Raw genomic sequence first — 18,719 nt, forward strand, 5'->3', positions numbered from 1 at the left:
GCGATGATAAAACTGCACACTGCACACACACAAACATACAGGATGTGTATAGAGTCAGGCCAGCCAGGCTCAGGCCGCCGCCGCCACTCGTCGTCTGCATCGTAGTGCATGCAACGCAGTGAGAAAGAAAAGGACGGAGTGATTGAGATCGACCTAACGCTGAAGCCTGGCGTACACACACACACACATATACGTACAAAACGTAGTAGTAGTACATATACTTGCAAAATGGAAACTGACAGCAGCAGCAGCTATACGCTGCTCCGCAGTGTGTACATACAGACGGAAAGCTAAAACGCACGGCGGAGGGGGCCGAGTTTCTACTCTTTCTCTCTGTCTCTCTCTCCTGGCTGCACAGCCCATTGTTGACACTAGTCCTTCGCGGGCGGCCAATGTAGTCGGCTCGACTCGCTCGTACTCTCTCCCGCAGCAGCTCCTTTTTTTTCGACGCTCTTCTCTTTTTTTTATCAATTTTTTTTGCGCTCCCGCATACATCTCGCTGCTGAAGCTCGGTGCACGCCGCCGACAAGTTTTTAAATTTTCCAGTGCGATCGTCACGTTGCAGGGGCTGCGAGAATATAAATTGCACCCCAGTACACAGAAGATCGAGTGAAATTACGACGACGGCGGCGGCAAGCAGAGCACGGAGCAGCCCGCAAGTTTGAAAATTTTCGGGGGCAAACGCACGCTTCGCGTCGTGCGAGTGGCGTGCAGTGCACTGCAGTGTATATAATATAGAAACAAACGAACGTATACGCAAGTGTTTATCTCTCGGCATTCGCGTAGTGTTGTTGTTATTGTTGTGTTGCGCGGCCAAAGTATACATAAAAGATATATATTGTGCATTTACACACGTACTCTCTTTTTACTATACACGATACGCTGCTTCTCTCTCTTTCTCGTACACAATACAATGTATAGCTTTCGCGTCAGCTAAACTACACTCCAAGTGCAACAGCAGCAGCAGCAGCATCATATACCTTATACATGTATAGGAAAGCATCTACGTGATACGCGTGTGTGGGTTAGTTCTGTGCCTGTCTGTGTTGTGTGTGTCTATATTGTGCTAAAAGGAGAAAGAGAGACGCGATGCAGCCGCGCTCCATATTGATCCTCGGCCAGCTTCGATGATGTCGATGATGCTCCTCGATTCGAGATAACGACAATAACAACAGACTGGCACGCTCTTGGCCTTTTTTCCTCGTTTTGCCCTTTATTTTTCTTCTCCTTGTTCTTTTGTTATGACAACATGTGGTTGCAGCCACGAAGCTGACTGTGCACCAACGCAAGAGGGCCAAAAGGGAAAAATAAATAAAAAATACAGCAATCAATCGAGAAGGTACGTAGTAATAATTGTACGCGCGCTCGTAGTAACTTTTCGAGTAGTCGGTGATACGTTCGAATGCATCGTCGCGCTCCTTTCGCGGTTTTTTTATTATTGCAACAACTTATTGATTCTTCGCGTGCCCAAGCCTATCTACATCTACTTTTTACTTCATTTTATGTTATGTGGCTGCATTTGTTCGCGTGCACCCGCGAAGAATGACAATCGTGTATCGTCGAGTAATATTTGGCGCGAGCAAAGCTAATGTCATACGAGCACATGACAATGTACATCATAATTAACGATCGAATATCAATGACACACATACAGAGAGTCGTGAAAATGAAAATATTGTTAAGCTCGGCGCGTAGGACAGTAAATATTATAAATATACGTGTATATCGACGTTGTATGCACATAAATCGAACCCACTGGCCGAGTGCATATACCTATGTTGCATGCTATATAGGTGTATGTAACGTAAGTGCGTCAGAGTACAAACCGCGACTTAGATTAGCGGTCTCTTTCTCGTTCTCCCTCTCTCTCTCTCTCTTGCTTTATGGTTTGTGTTGTTTTCTGTGCGTAATATGCACGCCGCGTTATACCTACATAATATTATGGCATACATCCTATATGGCGTGTGTGTAGCTGCTCGAGTATCTACAGTGCATATTGTATGTATATACGCTTACGCCTACGAGCCATGGACTGGGCGTGTGTTATGTTAACGTTCCCGTGTGGATGTGTGTGTACCTTTTGGACGACGTCATAGAAGGAGTTGCTATTACCGTACAGCGTGTGTCGAGTGCACGTAACGCACTTTACGAATGCACTCGTACGCACGGACACACACACATCTACACACGCACATCCTACACGAGCCGTGTGGCCGTGCGTGCGGAGCGCGTAAAGAGAAGGTAACAAAAACGAGAGTATATGAACTTTTCTCTCTTTCTCTGCGTGTGTGCTCGTGCGTATACAACGTTATAACGCCCTCGTGTCTCTTTTGCTTTTGTTTTGGCGGTTTTTTTTTTTCATTTTTTTAATTTCATACTCTACGACTTTTTGTTGTTGTTGTACTCTATCCTTAGGCCGAGTTCGTTTCATGCTCGAGAACGTAAGCGCGCTTTGTGCTGCGAGGGCGATCTCGTTCAACACGCATCAACACGGAAATTGATTTTCTGCGTATAAACAATGTGAATAACAATAACGAACGAGGAGAAAAAAGAAATGAAAAACATAATAAAAAAAGCGGGGGGAATAAAAAGATCCTCGGTATGTTCAAAGAAAAAAAAGTGTCCGCTAGAAGATTCGCGACTACTCGGTCAATACCGTGTGTTTGGATATGTCCTATGTATTACATGTATACGCTCGAGTACGCGCGTTATATATATGGATTTAATTCGCGAAAGGGTTAAGGTCAGTTAAAGCCTTAGCGGGGGATGCTCGTCGAGGCTATTACTGCCGCACGTCTGTGATCCTATACAAGTATACGCGTCACGTACATTAATTCAAGAAATCCTCATCGGAAAGATCAAGTGAAAAGACGATGTTTATATTATAGATACGCGCGGCGCGATATTTTTATCTATGAATGCATAATGAACTATTACAAGACGAGAATCGGCGCGAAGCTTATTATACGACGTGCATTTATTATGCAGCGCCAAAGCGTTAGAGCGCAAAGTGCTGCTCTCGCGGAAGTAGCCGACCTGCCTGCCGCCGAGTCGCCGCCGCCGAGTATAAAAGAAACAGATCGATACCAACGATTTCGCTTTGCCTCGAAATTTTCTGCGGGAAAATTTCTCTGCGACCTTTCGACGCGTTCGGTCTTTTTATTTTCTCTTTGCATTATTCATTTTTATTTTCAATTTTACATTTTCAATTAAGCTCGAGTTTCGGGAGTTCAACACGAACGAAAAATCTGGATTTTACAAAATCATTTCGGATCTAGGAAATCCCTTCATCGTGCTCGAAATATTTTACGTTTTTGACATTATCCGTTTTTATCACTCTATACTTTCGTATTCTATATGGTTTTTAATATTAAAAACTTCATTAACGTTTGTTAGATCAAAAGTAGTCAATGTAAATAAATAATTATAATCCTTTGATAATGTTTAGATCATTTCGAAGGGTTTTGTTACATTCTAAAATATTTTAAAAAAGTTCAATTGTTCGATCGCGTTTAACGTTCGAAAGTTTAGATTAATCATTTTCACACGTCACGACTGCTGCTGCTGCAGCATCATGCCGATAATACCTCGATATCGATTTTTCGCCGTCACCGCACAGTCCATGTCCCTGAATGCAATGTACCTGCGTGTGTGCGGCACGTCGCGAAAAACGTCATCGGCGTGCACACGCGCACGCGTTGATTGCATATAAATATATAAGAGCTCATTTTTTTTCATTTTTCACTTTTTTACAATTAAGCGAGCTTTCTGAAAAAGCCAGCCGCATGCGTGCTTTCTGTTAGCTCGCTCGCGTACTATACGTATACGTATATTATGCACTTTCGCGCGCGTTCTTAAAATAAATTATGTATACGCGCACTCAATTTTCTATATCACTAAATCCGGGTTATGTATACAGATGTGCGCGTACGTAAGCGGAGGGGAACTCCTACTGCGAGTAAAAAGAAACCTGGCGTGAGGTAAAAAAAGAAAACTGTCAATTCGTTTTGAAAATTATTACGCACAAGTAGTGCTGCTACAGCGAGCACGCACCAATCGTTTTTATTCTCGACGCTTCGTTTTTATTCGTGACAACTGATTTCAAAAAGTCACGTTCTATCATTCTGTACAATTTTTGAGCTCGAATGCGTTGACTTGTTTTACCGAAATTTGCATTTCAACAATATATACGGAAACATTTTTAAAAAAAAGTAGATATTTTTTTCACAACGATTACTGGTCGATAGTGAGCACGATATAATGATCCGAGAAAATTGGTTCTCACTGGTATTGTATCTTGAGGATTTTCGATCGCAGCATCTCGGGCGATCGGACATAATGTTCCGTGTGAGCTAGCTAAGACTAAATTTAAAAGCGCACAGAAATCTTGCAAAGGCGTCCATTGTGCACTCGGTGCAGAGAAAGAGAGAGAGAGAGAGAGAGAGAGAGCCGAGCATGAGTGCAGTTGAGCTGCAGCACCACACTAACACATACACACAAAGCATTGAGGCAACATCACGAGGGAAAAGAGACTTTTTATTTGCGTCTGTGTGAGAGCGTGTGGGTACATATACAAAAAGTCTCTCTATATCTGCGAGCAACACACGAGCTGTAACTCGAGAGAGTGAGCGAGTAAAAGAGAGAGAGAGAGAGACTTGTAGATAGGTACGGCCATAGTATATATATACAGGCTCTCGTTATGTGCAGCAGCAGCAGCGTCACGAAGCGCAGTAAGCAACAAACCTCCATAAGCGCAAAGCAAGCCACGAGCGCGCGACTTACTATATACTATCGCGCGTAGTAGTCGTACTCGTACGTAGTAGTAGCGTAGTAGTATAGTAAAGTTTGCCAGTTCGCGCTGCGCCTTGCTGCACGGAGAGCGTGTTATTATATATACAGATACATACTCTCGAGCACACATATACTCACACATACACAGAGAAAGAGAGAAAAAGAGAGAAAGAGAGAGAGAGAGAGCAATGGGCTAAAGGAGAGGGGCCTTCGCTTTCATTCAGTTTATCGCGTGGCCAGCATCGCTCGCCGCTGCCGTATAAGCTTTATACCATGCATTGTGCATATAAACTTATATGCACCTCGCGAGTGCAGCAAAGCACACAACGCATATATATATCTCACTGTATGTGTGTGTGTGTGTAAGGTACGTTTCTGTGTCTGTCTGTCTCTCTGTATAAGGTTAATGCGCAAAAAGCAACGGTACTTTATGCGCCGAGCTCGACTCCGGCTATAATACATATCCGAGCGCAAAGCCAGCTTTTTCGCTGCCATAAACAGACGAACGAGATAGAATATAAGAAACGCCTCGTTATTATTTATTTAACTTGAGCTCGCGTCTACTATATACGTACGCGCGGCCTAATGTAATGCTCGACTCGCTTATGTATATACGCACTTTATCTCGAAACTGCGCGATTCTCTCTCTACTTTGTGCCGAAAGGCGATTTTTCCGAGCCGATGGGATCGGCTTTTCCGACCAAAGCTCGAGCTGAAGCTAAAAAGCTCGGGGATTACTTTCTATATTATATAGCTGCGAATGCGCACGTGGAAACACCTGTATATATACAAACAAGTTTTTCATATTTAATTAAGCAGCCGTAAAACGAACGAGCGATAACAATGCACGTGACTGGGCTAATTCGACGCGGCGTTGTGCACGTGTATCCTACGTATAAAGTGAGGCGAGGCGAGCTAACGCGTAGCATTATTGCAAATGTTACCCAATTAAGAATAATCTCTGTATGTTGTTGAATTTAGATTATTATTTAAGCTCGTTATTATTCTTCGAATCGAGCTAATTCGAATTAAAATTATAAGTCGATCGCGCGTGCTTAACGCGGATGTTCGGGAGAATTTTTTCATCCTTTTTCAAATACACGTGCTTGCACTTGCGTATACACATAAAAGTAAAATGGACTATCTTAAATACAAAAATACGCGAACGAGCTTTTTATTTATCCTTGATGCAATTTAACTTTTAATGAAAAAATTAAAACCCGCATCCAGCGAATGAAAAAGAAAACGAGCGCGAATTATATTTCCCTATATAGCGTATAAGCTTGTACGTAGCTTGAAAATAGAGCTAAAAATTTTACATAACGTTGCACGTTATACATGCTTATAGTGCATACACGATCGAGCGTCTTGTGTACGCGAAAAACTACATGCTCGTTTAATCTCATGTTTCAGGTAAATCCCGAGTAATCGTAGCAGAATAACATACGTACGTGAGTACATACGCGCAAGAAGGCAACAACGAGCGCAGATCGCAAGGCTACAGCAAGAGCCAAAGCAAGCAAAAAAGGCATAAAAAAGAGGAGAAAAAGAAAGAAACAAAAAGGCATCTTTTCGCAGCTCACGCATCGTTGTCGCGCCCGAGTGCAGCAGATAGATTAGCTCAGCGCAGCGCAGAAACTCTGCAGGAGAGGTGCCCAGGGATCTCTGTCTTTCTCTCTCTCTCGCTGCTACAGCACGTGTGCACGCGTATTTATGCTGCCTGTATAAAAGTGTGCGTTGTGAGCAGCTACTAAAGTTGCCACATAAGTTCTAAGATCTCGGCATGAGGATTGCGAGAACGGATCGAATTTGGCGTGAAAGGGCGGCCTTTAAGGAGGAGAAGAAGGAGAAGGAGGCCTATGACAGTTGCGGCAGTAGTATAAGCAGCAGCATCTTTGACAAGTTAGCTCCGTCGAGTCAGTGGGAGGTAGCACTATTATGGAAGCAGCAACAACGGCGGCAGCAGCCCCCGAGCATAGACACCATCATCAGATTCACCAACAGCTTCGCCGACACCGAATCGTCATTGGACTGCAACAGCAGCAGCAGCAGCAACAGCAACAGCAACAACAACAACTGCGCGATGGGAAGAGCACAGCGGCAATCTCAACCGAACGGAGTAGTAGTCGTGCACCAGCGTCGTCGTCAACTGCAGCAGCACCGGTTCTGCCCAATCTCGATGTCGTGAGAGCCTTGCACCAGGTTTGTGTTGCATCATTTTCTGCTTATTCTCTCATTCTTTCTTATATATCCGTCCGAATTGAAATCGTCCGGAAATAAATCAAACTTGAGGTTTCAATATTTTGTATATATACTTGCTTGCGCGTGATGCAGAGCGAATTCGGTAAAGTTCCAATTTTAGTTTTACCATATTCTCTGCATATACGGCTTATTTCGGTTTTTGTACGTGCCGTTCTAGGTTTATCGCGCTTCCACCGTAAGGGGATGGAATAAAAATGTACGAGAAAAAAACATATAAAGTCCGGAAAAAGTCGATGTTTCGTACGCGAGTCTAGCTTGCACAAGTCGAGGCTCACGCACAATATTGTATACGTTGGCGAGATGAGAAGGAAGCGAGCTCGCTCGAGCTTTTTTAGATACAACAATTTCAAGGGAATTTTATTTTGATATTACCGCGAAGATTCAGTTATAAATCCGTATTGTATATAGATATATTATCCTCGTGCGCGAGATGAATTAAAAAATACCAGAGCCACGATATAGAATGCAATATGAAATCGTTGCGAATCTAAAAGCTTCAAATAAAGCTTTAGATCGATGAAATAATGCAGGCGGGCGTTAGCTAGGGCTCATTACATAAAGTCCTGCATTCCATAGAAATCCCATTTTAATTTTTTATACGAATCGAAATGATATCATTTTTCCGAGATCTACCTACCTTCAAGTTTAATTAGCTAATCGACTGAGCTCGCACTGCGTACATGTACTGACTCTATGCTTTATGCAAGCGTCTAATTGTTCTCTTATCTGTTTGCAAAATCTCGGTACATCGGAGAGAAACACGCATCAAAGCTAAAAGCTCTTCATTATCAAAGCTCTCTCTCTCTCTCTCTCTCTCTATCTCTCTCCTCGTACTTCATCTGTCTGTCTGCCTTTGTCTAATAGCCCAATAAATTGGTTGGTTATATGTACGTACGTGCAACGATGCAGCCACTCGATAATTGGAAGAACGACGATGAGAAAATCGATCTCTCTTCCTCTCTCACTTGCGTGCATGATAAATTTCGTTCTGGCGTTCGCGTCGATGAAAAGCAAAGCTCGCTCTGTCTCTCTCCATCTCATATTCTCTCCTTATTTCTCCCTCGCAGTAAAGTGCACGATGCACGTGGGGCTCTCGGCGCATACTGGGCCAAGAGTACCTATACGTATATAGTCGCGGCGCGTCGTCGAGTCACGCGATCGAATTGCGATGGCTCTTTTTTTCTGCCCTTCGACTCGTCGCCTGGCTAGAAATGGGGTTGAAAAAGTCATTCATGGGATATCTGTGACGCAAGAAAGCTAGTACGTATATCGACGCGTTCTTTTTTTTTATATATATATTTCGCGATCGCATTATATGGGACAGTGAGAAACGAAGACAGTATATATTACTAATAGAACGAAGTTTCGAGCCGAGTTTATCGGAGAAAAATGTGCTAGAAGGGATATATAATGGCGAGCGAGGCGCACAGAATTAGATCAATTGGTCGGTGCCGAGCGTGAATGTTAAAGAGCTCGATGCACACTAACTCACGCGCACAAGAGATGGCTACGATTCACGCGTATACTGTAGCCGAGCGTTGTATGTAATACACGTATGCGCTAAAACCTTAAACTAGTCCAAATTGACTTTAAATGAATCGCTAACGAGATACATAAATATGCTAGTTGTGGTGCTGCTCATAATTTTCCGCGACTAATCTAAGCTTGAAAGCACAGGCTTTAATTAATCATTTGGAAACGAGTTCTTTCCTTTCTGCATTTTCAAACGAAGCCAAGATATGAGTACGTACGTATAAGTACACCGAATCGCGCCATGGGGCACGAGCTGCAGCACTTTTAATACTCATTCGTGCAAGTTTGCGTGAACGCGCGCAGGGCAAATTATATGGTCTCGGCCGTTGTCGCGGCGCGTGATACCTTCTGCAGCACTACTGCATATTATACACATAATGTGTATGTGTGGACTGCTCCAGTCGTTGTCTCGTTTTGCTCACTTTTTCTTTTTTACGGTCTTGGTACGTAAAAATAGCCTCGTTTATCCTCTCCGTTTAGCATACAACATCGATACGGATCGTGGTAAACACGCGACCTTCGCTTTCTTCTTTTTTGTCCCCCCATGTGTACGTATAAAAGCGCAGCTTGGCCATTATCTCTATACACATATATACACATTAAAGCAGTTCGCCAAACATTTTTTTTCTCATCGTATTTTCCTCTTTTTCTTTCGTACCATTGTTGTAGAGGAACGGCTAATATTCTCGTCGCTTTACAAAGTTCGTTTGTGCGGACGCGAGTAGAGTCGTCGCAGCCGAAACCTTTCTATATACGTAGCAATCCCATTAAAGTTTCGTCCATTAGCTACAGAGAACTACACGTAGGGATAGTTTTGTGAAAAACGTCAGCGTGGATGGAATCCTGACGCACACGCGCCATCGATCGGTCCATTAATTTCTCTTAGACCGTATTTTCTCTCTGTTCAAATTCAGCATTCTCGTCTACTCTTTTTCCTCGAGCTGAGTTGTTATTATAATATTCGCTCGAAAAAAAGCGCGAAACAAATCTTGACTGCAAGCTCGCAAAGAGAGCGAGAGAGGGTGGCGAGTAACTTAATTTTAATCATAAAAGTTTTATCGAGCTTGCAGGTATTTTATTATTATGCACGCCCGCGCGGCGCAAAGCCCGGCGCAACAAAGTAAATAAATTAGGACGCAGCCTTCTCTCTCTCTCTCTCTCTCTTGCTACATAATATGAACCGTGAGCGCGAGCTTGAAGCACTGGTGCACGACTCGAGGTGCACACGTATTAACTAGGTGAATCGAGGGCAATCGAATGAAAAGCGATTCAACAAGAGAGCGCGAGTATACTGCTGCACGAGTTTGTATACGTGAGTATGAGCGCGGCACTCGCTTATCGTGAAAACAGTCAGGCTGTATAATTCCCTGTCGTCCTTACTCTCTTATTATTTTCCTTTTTCTCCGAGGCATACACACACTACAGCTTCTCTCGCGGTCGCTCTTTTGCAGTGCGCGATAAGCGCGATTTTTTTTTGCACCGCTGCAGCATCACTGTCCTTCAACCCCGACTCATCTAGAGTCCGTAATAATATTGTTTTTTGTCTCGCCCGTCTCTCCAATGTCGCTTTGAGCGTTTCGTGCAGAGCTTCTGCCTCGTCCTATACTTTATGTATGTGTATATACGATCGAAGAAAGTCCGCCTGTTATTATGCGGAAGTTATTTTCCTCTGTATATAGCGCTTTCGTTGTGCACGCGCTTATAACATTGCGTTGCAATGATAAAATAAAATATAATGCCGCGATGATGCACCCGCGTCGAGTCGTAAAAAATGTTTTTCTTTCTGTGTATTTTCCGTCTTTCTTTCTTGCTCTACTTTTATCGAGCTGCGAGAAAAACTATGACGAGAATCTCGTTATACGCGGCTAAATTGCGATATATAATAATAATCATTCAGGTCTTTCTCGAGCGCGCGAACAAATTGTACCTGGAAATCGACCAGTGCAACTCCTTACAATGCTCCGTCTCCCTTTTTTTGTTCTACAAAATATTATTTCTATAAAAAAAAATCTTTTTTTGCTCGCTCGAAGCGTAGAGGTAGTTGCGTTGGCTGTCTCAAGCGCAAAACTATACAACTCGATACTTGTCTTTTTGTCGCAATCGATGGCAAAATTTCACTTTGACGAAAAAACGTCGTGACGAGGAGTGAAAGTACACATACATAAAACGTCGAGGTACGCGATACCCTCGAGAAACGATGGCAGTGCTGCTGGCAGAGAGATAGACAATCGGCATGTCCCGGCGCTCTCCTGTCTCTCGCTCGCAGCAAGTTTTTTGTGCTCTGAAAATCGTTGTCTTCCGCGCTCCGCTCGCGGGGGCTTCGCGTGTTTATGAGGCGTCGTTAAGCGGATTAATTGCACTATAGCCTCCGCACCGTGTGCGCACCGACTACACGTTTGTATGTGTGTGTAAGCTAAGCGAGCAGCATACATATATACAGCGTGTTGTTAATTGCGTGTAGATCCACATACAGACACACACTCGGTGTTTCGTGTATCAATATACATGTGAGCACACGCTGGCGTTATTACGACGCCTAATACAGCCGGTTGCACGTTTATATTGTACTATATATATTTTACACACACACATATGTATACGAAGCGGAGAGAGATGTATAAAATATAGTAGCTACAAACAAAGCCGATTACGTTGCAGCGAAGTACGTACACATGTATGCGGTACACAAAAACTTATGTAATATTACGAGGCGCGATGCTCGGCTTGCGGGGCAAGCCTATTACGACCGAGCTCTCGAGCGTTATATATAACTTACGCGCTGGAATCATTAGGTTTGATTGCCATGTACGAAAGCGTACAGTGTATGAATGTATATAGGTATAGGCCGCAGTTAGTAGCGCACAAGCTCGTCTCGTGCTTGCGGAACGACTCAATTTCCAACAGTGCGTACGGATCGTATGTCTGCATGTGCGAGCGCGCGTAGGACATTTTTTGTGTCAAGAAGAGGCGTCGATCTTCGCGATGTGCATTGGCTCTACGCGTACGCATGTACTTGCGTACCTCTGCGTCATAGACGAAATTTGACGTGTACAACGCATGCGGCGAATATAAAGCCAAGCCCGCGGCTGCGTAAATCGTGCGTAACGCACGCTCGAGAGATTAAAAGCTCGACCCATACTGATACTATATACGCGCGATTTAATATAACAGCATCGATACGTTTAATATTAGCGCGACGCGAGCTCAGCATTGAGCGAATAAATTGCTATACCGCTGTATTTAGCCAATGCGTGAGAGCATTTCTGCATATTATCCGCGGTCATGTCAGGCGCGCGCATAAATATCGTCATTTAAACCTGAACGCGCGTCACGCAGCCTCCGCGTATGAATATACGCCCGCTTTCGTATACGTGTAGGGCATTATAGTGGTCGTTGTTGCAACTGATTAATTTACTCCTTCGCGCGCGTGCAGCTTCATAGTGGTGGTGCTACTGCTGCTACGTGCCTGACTCGTTGTCGTCTATGCGATGCTAATTGACATTGCCGCGCGTCCAATGCTCGTGTTCGCTTCGTCTCCGCGTTACATTGTTTCAATTCGTTTTATGGTTTAGTCCGTTGCATATACATGCTATACGTAACAAGAGTATCGGTTGCATTACACACTCGTGCGCGCGTTTATTGTTGATGAATCAAATGACAGACGGACAACGCGAACGCGAAGGAGATAGGATGTGAGTAATATGCTCGTTACAAAAAAGAAAACAAACAAACAACAAGCAAGGCCACACTAGACACACCGACTATTTTCGTCAATTAATTCAATGTCTCGGAGTCGAGCCATTGTCCATTTACAATTTGAATTTACGCGAGTATTCGCGAAATATATAGTTGCAGCCAGTAGCAGTTGTGCTCTTAAACTATGCAAGCGTGCGACACAAAAGTTAGCAAGAGCTGCTGCTACTGCTCCTACTACTGCTCTCGCACATTACAGTCGTACGAGCTTTCGACGCTGCACGCGCGAAAACGAGGCAGAGACAATATTACACATGTCACGTTGTGTGATTGCAGACGGTGATATCGTTGCGCTCGGCACTAGATACGTCGCGCGAGGAGCTGCGACGCCTCAAGAAGCTACAGGTCGAAGATCCCTCGGCCGCGGCTTCGTCGATAATCAACGACAGCAGCAGGGGCGGCAAAAGCAACGTCTACGGCGAGACCGTCGAGCGTTTGGCTCTCGAGAATCACGTGCTCAGGAGACGACTGTTGAACAGAAGCAGCGAATTCAGCAGCGATGCCGCTACCTCGCCCCGCAATCCTGACGCAGCACCAGCAGCTACAGCAACTGCAACGGCAACGGTCCAGGTTGCTCTTTTAGCTCCCAAGTGAGTATCGCGAGATTACGTGCTTCTTTTTTTCTTTTTGCATTATGACCGAGTCACGTTGTTGTTTTCGTCGGATGCAGTTGCGGCCGACGAAGACTGTACATGTAATAGGTCACGTTTTTAGTGGCTTTTTTGTCCGGCGATACTTCTATCTGTGCTGTATAAAGATTTCAGCGCTTTTTTCTTTTGCATTCGTTGTTTTTTTTTTTTTTTTTTTAATATTGATAGAACGACGGAAAGATTTTTCCAAGAGGAAATAAGTATATTGTCTCGTTGTACACAAAATTTAAGATGCTTTTTACATCACCCGGCGATTCTTCCCGCGTTCCCGTTTTCGTGACACTCTGCAAAGAGAATAAAATATAAAATGTAAGATCGGTTGTCGAATTCGCTGCATAGACGGGACGAAAAAAGGAAAAAAAATTGCCAAGAAAAAGTAAGAAAATCGTCATTACTGCAGCAACATCTCTGCTGAAGCTGTTGTTGCATGCGATCTAAACGACTGTTCGCGGGAACGTCAAAAATTTTCTCGTACACTTTCGCCTGTCTTGGAGATTTCGCACCATTAGCAGCAGCTACGGGATTCGTCGAGCCAGTGTTGCTGTTGCCGCTGCCCCTGAGTTGCGCGTTATCCCGCACGATCAAGAAAGTCTTGGTGACCATTCTCGAGCTGTTTCCGCTGGTGGAACACGATCCGACGGTCCTCGCGATCATGATGAGTCTCGTGTCGCTCTCATCCTCCTGCGTGGAAAATGTACACACGGAGGTTGTAAAGAATCATAAACGACAACTGCAAACACACACGATGATCGATGCAACACATAACCTTGTCGTCCGACTTTTTACGATTCCAAGGCTTTGATATTTTCTTTTTCCAATCTTTCCAGACATTTGATAGTGTACTTTGGTCCCTGACCACGCGCTTATGCAAGAATTTGTCAAACCTCTTGAATAACTTGCTAATTTTTACATTTTATGGGAGCCGACTGACTCGTAACTTGAAGTTGTCGAAAGTATATAGTATGAAAAATACGAACAAAAAATCACTTTGCTTTACTACTTCTCTTTTTGTCCCCTGTACAGAAAAGTCGAATTCGATATCAAAATGGAGCCTACGGAAGAGGCCGCCGTAACGGAGCAAAAATCCGAACTGACGGATACGGCGTCATCGCAAGAGCCTCAATCGTCCACGCTGAACGAATCCCAAGACAAAGAGGAGACCAGCGAAAATACGTCGATGGACAAAAATGACGAAGAGTCGGAAGCAGCGGAGTCGGCAGCTGCGTCCAGCGGCAATAAACTCGCCAGCCAGGGAGCGTCCAACGAGTCGGAGAACGAGTCCGAGGAGCTCGACGACATAGAGCTCATATTCACGACCGAGGAAACGTGTCCCGAGGTCGGCCGAGAGGATCTCGTGCCCATCGGCGACGCCGAAACTTGGCAGCAACAGCAGCAGTTGCCAATTACCCCGTGCTCGGTAAGTTGTGCACGTGTCTTGTTGCATCCACATCAAAACTTTATTAATTTCTCCGCAAGTATAGATCGAGCGAAACGCTAAACAGCTTACGATCTCTTGCGCGCGCTCGTCTAGATACTTGCTGCATTTCACGGGCTCGTGCTGCAGTGCAGTATTATATGTACGGCGTAATGACGTGTTGCGTCGCTATTTATAAAGTTAAACAATCGATAAACTTGTGTGTGCTTTCCAGAACGAGCCCCACAAATCAGTGCTGAAAATCTGCCAGGCCAAGTCAGCCGACAGCGGCGAGCCTAGCTGCACCTTCAACCCCAATTGCAACGGCTCCAATGCCACATCCACGACGATAACAACGGCGACGACGACGACTGCAGCGGCGTCGGGAGCGACGTCATCGTCGGCTACTCAAGCCCCAGCCACCGCGGAAAAATCGAGTTCTATGGACGACGCGGCTGGCTCGTCTCAGAGCAGTAGCATCGATCACGAGGAGAGCATCGATCGCTTCGACGAGAGCTCCAGTTCGAGGCTCAACAAGATGTGGTCCCAGTGCTCGGTCCTGGTCGAGACCGACATCAGCAAATGCGGCGTCCTCGAAGAGGTCGACTTGCAAACGAGAAACGCCGCCAGGAGAAATACTCTCGCCGCACCCCCGACGGCTTACAGGTAGGAGCTTTTTTTACCAATATCGAGCTTGCAGGCTGGCTCAGCGTACGTTTAAGGTTCGAATAATGAAAACTACGAATCTCACGACAGGCCAATAATTCATCGAGAAGCACTGGCGGCTGGTCGTCGAAAAAGTGCTACACCCCTGCGACCGGTATTAGATCACACGAGCGCAGGCAGCAGCGGCAGCCCGGTCGTCGGTGGCAGCGCGGCGAGCGGCGGTGCTCGCCGAGAATCCGGAGCCCAAACCGACATCTCGGCCCTGCCGGCCCAGTGGAGGTCCGAGAGTTATCTGGCCCACAAGGTGGCCCACACGTTCACCACGCTGCCGAGCAAGTTCGCCTTGCCGGCCGGTGTAGCGGGCCGTCTGCGGCTCTCCGACAAGACCAGGGAGGCCCGAAGGGTCATGCTGAGCGACATCAGCTTCACGAGCATGGTGCCGGAGCTGTCGCGCAGCGCCGACCACTTGTGCCAGGAGGCGGCGGTCGCCGCGGTGCTACAGCAGTACCCCGGTGCTCAGTGCTACGGGTCGCGCGCCAGCGGTTTGCGGACGCCCGAGGCCAATCGGCGCGAGTCCTGGGCCCGGGGCGCTGGATTGCCGAGCCCTTGCGAGTGCCGCTTGTCCGTGGACGTGGCTCGCTACCGGGGCAGTCTCAGCTCGATACACTCGAGCGCGAGCGTGGGAGGCGTCGGTAGCGCTGCTGGCGGCGGCGGCGACTCGCGTCGTCACTCTTGGCGGCCCAATGCCGCCGCTTCCTTCGAGGGATACTGCAGAGTGCCCTCGGTCACGCTGGCGCCGAGCGCTTCGTCCCATCATTGCTGCGGCGTCGGCGCCACGACTGCCGTCACTGGGCCTACCGGTGCTACTTTGCTCTCGACGAGAACGACCTGGTCGTCGATGCCGTCGTCGCCGACGCACGTCCAGCCGCCTTCGGCTGCAGTTATCGCTAGACTGCATGCTGGACCCAAACGCTCCAGGTCTAAAGTTACTTTTCAAGGTGAGCCAAAATAATCTCATTCAGCTTGTTTTGCGATTCTAATTAAAGGAGTGCTAAATTTGAACCTGCGTGACAATGTTCGTGTGCAGAATGTCCCATACTGATACGAGGCAGCCTGCCGAATCTGCGCTCGGAACAGCTACTGGGCGAGACGAGCGGTGACTCGACCGAATCGCTGATAGACGAGGCCGAGGAATACTTGAGGCGCAGTATCGATTCCATGCTGACGTTATCGACAACGGAAAAATGCCGCCATGGCAGCAGCGGCAGCAGCGGGGGACGACACTCGACGCGCAGGAGACGCGTCAGGCGGCATTCCGAGCCCGATTTACTCCGTGACTGGAATCCACCTCAAGACGCTAGACCTTATTTGCCAAAGGTCCGTTGCTATTGTCATTATATTGCTCATAGAATCCGATCGATCTGCCTCGTGCGTCACTCACATATTCTGGCCTCTTGCGTTCCACAGATACCGATAGATCTCAAACTGGACCATCTGGTAAAAGTGATATCACCAGACGGCAGGATACTGCAAGGTCGCGTCCGCTACGTCGGACCGGTCGCAGGACGCGACGAGGTGCACGTCGGCGTACAGTTGCCGACGGAAACTGGCAATTCCGACGGTACCTTTCACGGAAGGCGCTACTTTGATTGGTGAGCACATCCCCACATAGTACAGTCGAATGTCATTTATATGCACACAACCACCCACAGCCCGCGTGCGTGCCAACAATAACGAAGAGGTGTGCGCGACTCACGCAAGCCTCGCTCCATGTGTATAGCAGCAGCAGCAGCACGTCGTCGCGTTTCTGCAAATGTATCCATCAAAAACCGCGCTCATACGTATACCGCCACTGCCTATAAGCTAATCCTCTTTACTCTTTCAACTCAATTATCATCACTATACGGCAGTGGCGGCGCCCAACTTCAAACGGCAAAACGCGAAAGCCATTATGCTGCACGCCCGAATTGCCTGGCATTCATTCCCTTTTCGCCCCCAAACTCTATAGGCTATGCATAATAATAATCATCCCGCTGTTACTGCAACCCTCGCGAGGAGTGCGCGGATATATCTATACATACATTGTTTCGAGCACGCATAGCCTCGAATTAATGAACTCGCGGTGTACAGTAGCTGTATAGCTCGACTCTTCCTCCCTATCTCTCTGCCCGTATTTATATCGAGATCCTTGACCTCGTGATACGAACTCGTACAGCTCATAAGCAAACGAGGTCGGCATCAACGTGATTTGAATTTTCAACTTGAACAACGACGCAAACGGTATCAATATTGAACGTTGCTTAGTTTTTCTTTTTTTTTTATCTCTTTTTCTCTGTTCTCTTATTACAGCGAAGCGGAGCGAGCAATCTTCGTGCCGTTTAAGAAAGTCGTCTTGGCCTGGTGCACCACTTGACCCGAAGCTCCAGGCGCTGCTCAGTGCGGCGCCACCGCCACCGCTTCACGCCATAACGACGACGCCAGTATACCCGTGGCTCAGAACGCGCCGAAAATATTCTTATCGCAGTATACAATGTGAAAGACTCCCATCGTGCGCGAGGCTCCTGATGCTCGGCTTGTATATTGATCGATATTATATATTATATGTGTATATACTATTACGTGAGTATGCGTGCATACGTGCATATGCACGTGGTATACATCGTGAACTGCAAACTTGTAAGCACGATGAAAGTTTTAATGTTGTTGATCGATGTACGGTTATTTATACATGTTACGATGCAATTATACAATTGACTGCTGGATGTTGAAGATAGGAAACGTTTTATAATATGTAAAAAGAAAAAAAATACGAGCTCTATATAATAATCCCGCGTTCTCTAGTCAATACCGCGTACATTGAGGTTTTTCATTTTAATTCGATTAGTCATTTAATCCTAAACCATTTGCGAAAAAATCACAAAAATCGATCGATGCTAATTTGCGCAGGATTATATTGTAATCTTACACATAGAACAAGGTATATAACATGGTGCTGCTGTACATGGATGACGCGCGCAACAAGTTCTGTATAGCGATAGATCGATTCCTCGTTCTATCAAGCATATAGAAATTATATATTTATGAATGCGACATTATAAATATAGAGCAAAGTTCAAATTTGATTACTGTGTAAGATTACATATTCTTACGTACACAAATGAGTATGCAATTACATAGCAGTATAAAGAAAAAATTATAACAATATATTCTTCCTATTTACGAGCTGATGAGTAAATCTCTATATTTTCTCGAAAAGACACGGCAGACTTTTCATTCCCGAGTCGATGTTATAAAATGGCACCGCAAATCAAAAGGAATCTCGCAAATATCCCACCGCCATATGATAACGATCTATATTTTATTACAAAAACTAAATGCGTAAGTCGTATACATAGTAATCAACAAAATAAAAAAAGCAAACCTGCAGTACAATTTTCTTCGCCTGTGCTTGGTTATAGAATTTTTCTCTCTAGTAGAAAAACGTACCCAAGCGTAAATCTCACTCTTCGTCCATATACATGTATATTAGCTCCCTCGGGATCTATGTACAATAATCAAGATGGTAAAATTAAATCTACTCTCCTTGATGTGGATAATGTAAAGCAAAAAAAAATTATACATATATATAACATTTCATACTACGTGACTTC

General features: G+C 45.6%; 1 protein-coding gene across 1 annotated transcript; it reads left to right on the forward strand.

The window, feature by feature from the left end:
- The first annotated feature begins 140 nt into the window (after positions 1–140).
- On the forward strand, positions 141–17,569 carry LOC106650207 (mucin-19-like). Its single transcript, XM_014368117.2, has 9 exons — positions 141–1,339; positions 6,205–6,993; positions 12,616–12,929; positions 14,013–14,406; positions 14,639–15,069; positions 15,160–16,067; positions 16,157–16,446; positions 16,537–16,721; positions 17,419–17,569. Exons 2-9 carry the CDS (start codon positions 6,730–6,732, stop codon positions 17,480–17,482), a joined length of 2,850 nt encoding a protein of 949 aa, XP_014223603.1. The 5' UTR covers positions 141–1,339; positions 6,205–6,729; the 3' UTR covers positions 17,483–17,569.
- The last annotated feature ends 1,150 nt before the right edge of the window (positions 17,570–18,719 follow it).

The sequence above is a fragment of the Trichogramma pretiosum genome, unplaced genomic scaffold (assembly GCF_000599845.2).
Source record: "Trichogramma pretiosum strain Unisexual culture from Peru unplaced genomic scaffold, Tpre_2.0 scaffold48, whole genome shotgun sequence".
Classification (NCBI taxonomy): Eukaryota; Metazoa; Arthropoda; class Insecta; order Hymenoptera; family Trichogrammatidae; genus Trichogramma; species Trichogramma pretiosum.